Source organism: the organism of the source record quoted next (assembly GCF_019968955.1).
Source record: "MAG: Porospora cf. gigantea A chromosome Unknown PgA_NODE_1671_length_5132_cov_308.821, whole genome shotgun sequence".
In the NCBI taxonomy this organism is placed as follows: Eukaryota; Apicomplexa; class Conoidasida; order Eugregarinorida; family Porosporidae; genus Porospora; species Porospora cf. gigantea A.
This window is the reverse complement of record NW_027151444.1, coordinates 1-5,132: the sequence shown is the minus strand read 5'-3', so window position 1 is coordinate 5,132 and position 5,132 is coordinate 1. Positions and strand designations below refer to the sequence as shown.

The window sequence follows — 5,132 nt, the reverse complement described above, 5'->3', positions numbered from 1 at the left end:
CCCCACCACCTCCACCACCGCCTCCGCCTCCTTGAGCTAGCCAGTACTCACAGTCGTGACCTGCTCGCGAGGCGCAAGTCGCAGGGCAGTTTACTTGAACGTTAGAATCGTTTTTGCAGGCCCACTCCCAGGCTGAGCTACAGTCAGCTTTTCCTGTGTCCCCACAGGGGCCAGACGCCTTCGTCGTAGTGGCGGCTTTTGTGGTCCTCGTGGTGGTGGTCGTGGGGGGTGGAGGTGGTGGTGGCGCAGTGGGATTTGGACCCTTGGTGGTCGTGGGAGGTGGAGGTGGTGGTGGAGGTGGGGGTGGTACAGTGGGACCCACAGTGGGTATTGGTGGTTGGGGTGGTAAAGTCGGAATGCCGGTCGGGATGGGAGGTGGAGGAGGTCCAGGTGGCTCTGTAGGACGGTGGTCGTCTGTGATCCCGCAGTCAGTCGGAAGAGAGGTGCCCATGGCGTAGTCTCGGGCTTTGGAGCACTTCCCCTTCACCTCAATGACACGATCACACCACTTATCCCACGCAGGGTAGTCTGAGAATGAAAGCTCTTGGCCGTCAATGGAGAAGGTCGACTTCTGATGACAGCCAAGCGAGATGCCGCAATCCGCAGAATACTTCTGAGAAAGAGTCAGGGCAGCTTTACAGGTGCGATTCGTTTCCGCCAGCAAGCACCACTCGCTCCAGCCCTGTACTTTGGGGTCAGTCCACGCGCGCTTTGTGCCATTGATTGTTAGCTTCTCCAGGCGGTTGCAATCGCTTGCGCTGCCTAGGAACGCTATAGATACAATGAATCTACGCATATCCTGAAATTTAAAAGTCATTCTGCTGGGGGATGACCAGCCTGGAGAAGGTCCGAGGACTGGTCGTCACTCCCAGCTTGGAATGGCAACTTCGGTGCAACTGCTCATGGCATCCAGTGGATGTATGATCGCGAGCTCCACGTACCCACTGGTAGGCATTCTGAGGGGGTACATGTAGGATCCCTGCTTTTTTGTTCGGAGCATTCTGCAGTTTATGACGGAGGCAGATCCGGACTTAGGAGACACCATTGCAGAGCGCTATCCGGTAGTGAAAGAAGAAAGCTCCTCGTCGGACTCCGCGCCCGAGCGAGAAATACGCCTGCTTATATTGTTCACACTGCAGATTTCACAGTCTATTCTGCGGCGAACTGCGTCTGGTTCCCCTCATATCGACGTCCTCACGACGTTGCAGGCGATCCTAAATGACATTCTGCACGAGCAAAGTGACTGCTGAAGCCTAGAAGGCCAGTCCCCGTCGGACTGTTTGAGTCGCACAGCATTTACTTGGTTGGGATGTCGCAGCGGGCACCAGGAGATCGAGTGAGCGGCTTGGCGTGGATGTTGACCTCAGGACCGGACACCCTGCAGCGACTCTGGGGCTGGACTGGCTTGAAAAGCGCGCAACGAGGTCCTCGACGCTGGATAAGGTCCTCGACAAACTGCGCTTGAGCATCGACCACCCATCGCAAGCGCGTGAGGCAGTCTTCTGCGCTCATCTTGTGGAGGTCTGCTTGGAAGCTGTTGAGGAATTGGCAGAATCTCACGCCTTAATCTCCTGCAAAATGCAAGCGTGCTGGTTCATGGACGATGAAAATACTACTTAGTGATACGTGAGTGGATGCGGACGGCCGTCCCCCCACAACGCATGACTCAAGGTGATATAAGAACACACCTTCATGTGCAGGCATGATATATGTGGAAACGACTACTTGTGAGGTCGGGATTGTAAACTCGTCCGAGGACTGGATTCTGGGTGGGCGTCTCTTCAGCAATGGTGTTGGTCTGCTTGTCGGTTTGCAGCGGATTCCGCAGAGTGCTGTGCTTGTGCAAACAGAACGTGGTGCCGGGTTGCCGAATGTCGGCGAAGTGTGAAGAAGAAATATGAAGGCCACCAAGCGCATTCCCGTCGAGTTTAGTTTTAAGGCGCATCTATTGTGTAGAGATTTAGTAAACAGAGTAACTCGCGTCCACCTCTCGTTCTGAGGTACTCAGGCCCACATTACATGTAACGCTACAATGAAACCCAGCGAATAGGCAGATCTCAATGGTTAGTGATGCAACTCAATGGTTTCAAGCGGTTACGGATTGGTTCGATGAGAACGCCTGGGCGTGGTGGTTCATATGCGGTGTAATTCTTCTGCTATTGGTCGGTTGCCTCATGACAATAGGCATGTGTTGTTGTTGCGGCTACGCTACATTCCGTCGGAAGGAACGTAGGACGGAAGAGACTCAGCGGTTGAATGTCGAGGGCCCCATTCCCCCGCCGCAGGTCGTGTTCGTTGGAGACGGGCATCTGCCTCAGCAAATCCCTCTGGCGCCTTCCCGTCCAGCAACACGTCCCTACGCACCGCAGGAGTACGATCCGCGTCGAGCGGCCCAGACATATGATCCGAGGCGCACTGCGCAGGTCTACGCCCCCATGTACCCTGGTCAGGTGTGAGAGATTTCTGGTTTTTAGAATTGTGATGAATAATAATTTTATAATGTTGCTGAGTGGTTGATAGAATTCTATAATGAATGTTACACCAAAATGTTCATTCATTCATTCATTTAATCTGGAGGCCCAACCACGCAACTCGGCACGTGGGACAGGTCTGACTAGAAGTTGAGACCCACGGATTAAGACAGCTTTTATGACAGCAATGCCCACAGTAATTGACATCGACTCCAGAGGTTTCAAGCATCGAACACAATGTCTGCTGAGGTGAGTCCTGACGCACGAGTGTCTTGTTGAGACACGAGTTCTTCTATGCACGTCGATGTCGGGTACGGAAAATATTGGGGAGATTCTGACAGCCATGTCCATTAAATCAATGAAGGCGTTGAATCCGATGGCCCTTACAACATAAAACGGAGTTCGGGCGATGACTGCGAGGTTGTGGAACTTTCGGTGCTCTTCGGGATATCCAGCGTTTTCTTCCGGTGTAAAAAACGCGGCGACAGCAGCGTCGAGGGAAGAAAATACCCCGCCGTCACGAATGGCGTTGAGCACCCGAAATTCCTCGTGGACGTGCGACGTCCAGGTTGCCATGTCCACATTCCGTACTGGAGAGACTGGCGCGTTCAACCCGGTCATGAACTGATTGAGGATGGCATCTGCAAGTGAATCGATGTCGATACCGAAGTCGGACTCGATTCTTTGCACATACTCGTACTCGGTAAAGTGAAGCCGTACCGCAGTAATCAAATTGTTCACATTCATCAACCGCTCCCGACCTTTAATGTCGGTTTGGTGGCTTCGATGTGAACAGCGGTCTTCCAAAGAATTTGAGAGGTATCTCAGAATAAGTTCTTGGACTGCCTCCCATTTGGCACTGCCAAGATCCCGCGTATCACGAGTTGTCACCTGGGTCAAAACGGCGATGATATTCCCAACAACGTCCTTAATCTGTGGCCTGAAGACTAGGATTCGATTCGTTCAAGGGCTGACAGAATTCGTCCTCCCAACTCCTCGTCAACGTTCCAGAATTTTTCGGCGAAGTCGTTAAAAAACGTCGACAGGTGCGACGCGGTGTCCACCAGGTGCTGTGACTGTCCGACTCGCGCTCTAGGTTTAGGATTGGCTGGGGGCACGATATTCTGGTGACTTCCCTGCAGCACTCTGAACAGGAGCCTGACAGACTGCTCAGGGTTAGGACGCTTCCGAAACCGGAATTTGGAGCGCCAGCAGTCACGGAGAAGGCCAGACACTTGACATGCCTGCGCCATAGGTGCGAAGGTGTCTGCGATTGCCGTTGGAGTCATTTGACGGATCATCTCATCATGAACTCTGTTTCCAATTCCGTTGATACGTTCAGTAGACGGATGTACAGGAGCTTGGGTGTTGTAGTGGATGGCTCGACCCGTGGGCGGTGACGTCTTAGGCATTGAATTACTTGTCCACGCCCATTCGGATCGTCGAAGGGCGGCGGCGGCACCTGCACTGCATAAAAGGGCGTCAGGGCGGCGGCGGCACCTGCACCTGCACTCCGTCTGGAGTTTCATCAAGATTTACTCTCATATTCCAATAAATTCGATTATCTGAGTTGATGCTGGTCTTTTAGCAATGCTGTGCTGAATGCGTAACCCAGATGCGAGCCACCACTTGCACACGTCAAACATCAGTCTCTGGGCTTGACCCACGGCGTAGTCACAGGGGACTTTCGGATAGTTGTCCACATCTTCCATTTGGGAAGGAGATGCTCGCAACCCCACAACATTCGATTCTTTTGCAGAAGGCTCATCAGGGTGCGTGGTAGCATTGCAGAAGTACCAGACTGCAGCGATTCGACATGTGGAGTCCGCTAGTGAAGAGGCCCACAACACGCCACGTAAAGCCGCATTTAAGGAATGCCCAAGAGAATTGCTGGTACGATAGAGTCGGCTAACAAATCGGCCAAACGTAAGTTTTGCACGGACGAAAAACAGTGGGCCAACCGGAGTCCAAAGACGCGTTTCTGGAGGTGGCCACGCCAGTAGCGTTCACAGTTGGTGAGGTGCTGTCGGTAGACGTCCCGCCTACGATTTTCTCCACGGGGTCATGTGGGTGGGGGTACTCAGGGAAGCTGCTGATGCCCTGCGGATCGTTGCAACTTCCGGTGCAGTGTAATCTCAACGTCACCCTGAACGGCAGCAAGGAATGGCCTGGAGAATCCGTTCACGAGAAGCTCCCGTCAAATACTGCTACTCTGGAGGCGGTGCAGTATCAGAAGTCGAAGTTTATTAAGGAGGCTCGAACCTTCCCAGTGTGCGTGGGGCCTCTAACTGCCACCCTCAAGCCCAAAAGTTTTAGCAGCGGATCAGTGGGTTGGTTTGCGTCTACAAGAGGTCTAGTCTCGTTCGGAGAGTACGCCGGCATGTGCATGGTTAGTCTCAACGCCACCGTCTTGAAGTCCAAGGAGTGGGACAGTGAAGGAGAGGAGTCCTACGATGGAGAGGAGTCGGAAGAGACCGATGATCCGGAAGCCTCTCCGGGTTCAGAGGAGGAGACTGACACCGAAACCTGAAGACCGCTCACCGTTTTGGTTTGACGAACACTCTTCGTCTTTTCTTAGGCCTCTCTTCGTCTGAGGATGAGTAGCCTTTCAAAAGGCTGGGTCCTTTTGGAGTAGGGGGCGGGTTGTTTGGAGTAGGGGGC

General features: G+C 53.4%; 4 protein-coding genes across 5 annotated transcripts; 2 read left to right on the top strand and 2 right to left on the bottom strand.

Annotated features, from left to right (window-relative positions):
• Window positions 1-2,060: 2,060 nt before the first annotated feature.
• On the top strand, window positions 2,061-2,456 carry KVP18_001112 (uncharacterized protein; the record flags this gene model as incomplete). The annotated part of the gene is made up of 1 exon (XM_067950794.1): window positions 2,061-2,456. One exon carries the CDS (start codon window positions 2,061-2,063, stop codon window positions 2,454-2,456), a length of 396 nt encoding a protein of 131 aa, XP_067812185.1.
• Window positions 2,457-2,558: 102 nt separating this feature from the next.
• On the bottom strand, window positions 2,559-3,218 carry KVP18_001110 (uncharacterized protein; the record flags this gene model as incomplete). The annotated part of the gene is made up of 1 exon (XM_067950792.1): window positions 2,559-3,218. The coding sequence occupies one exon, from the start codon at window positions 3,216-3,218 to the stop codon at window positions 2,559-2,561; it is 660 nt and encodes a 219-aa protein (XP_067812183.1).
• A 200-nt stretch (window positions 3,219-3,418) lies between these two features.
• Window positions 3,419-3,883, bottom strand: KVP18_001111 (uncharacterized protein; the record flags this gene model as incomplete). The annotated part of the gene is made up of 1 exon (XM_067950793.1): window positions 3,419-3,883. The coding sequence occupies one exon, from the start codon at window positions 3,881-3,883 to the stop codon at window positions 3,419-3,421; it is 465 nt and encodes a 154-aa protein (XP_067812184.1).
• A 462-nt stretch (window positions 3,884-4,345) lies between these two features.
• On the top strand, window positions 4,346-5,001 carry KVP18_001113 (uncharacterized protein; the record flags this gene model as incomplete). 2 transcript variants are annotated; one of them, XM_067950795.1, is made up of 2 exons in its annotated part: window positions 4,346-4,397; window positions 4,424-5,001. In XM_067950795.1, 2 exons carry the CDS (start codon window positions 4,346-4,348, stop codon window positions 4,999-5,001), a joined length of 630 nt encoding a protein of 209 aa, XP_067812186.1. The 2 variants fall into 2 exon arrangements, with proteins under 2 accessions (XP_067812186.1, XP_067812187.1); XM_067950796.1 differs by lacking the exon at window positions 4,346-4,397 and having other exon boundaries at window positions 4,567-5,001.
• Between the last annotated feature and the right edge of the window lie 131 nt (window positions 5,002-5,132).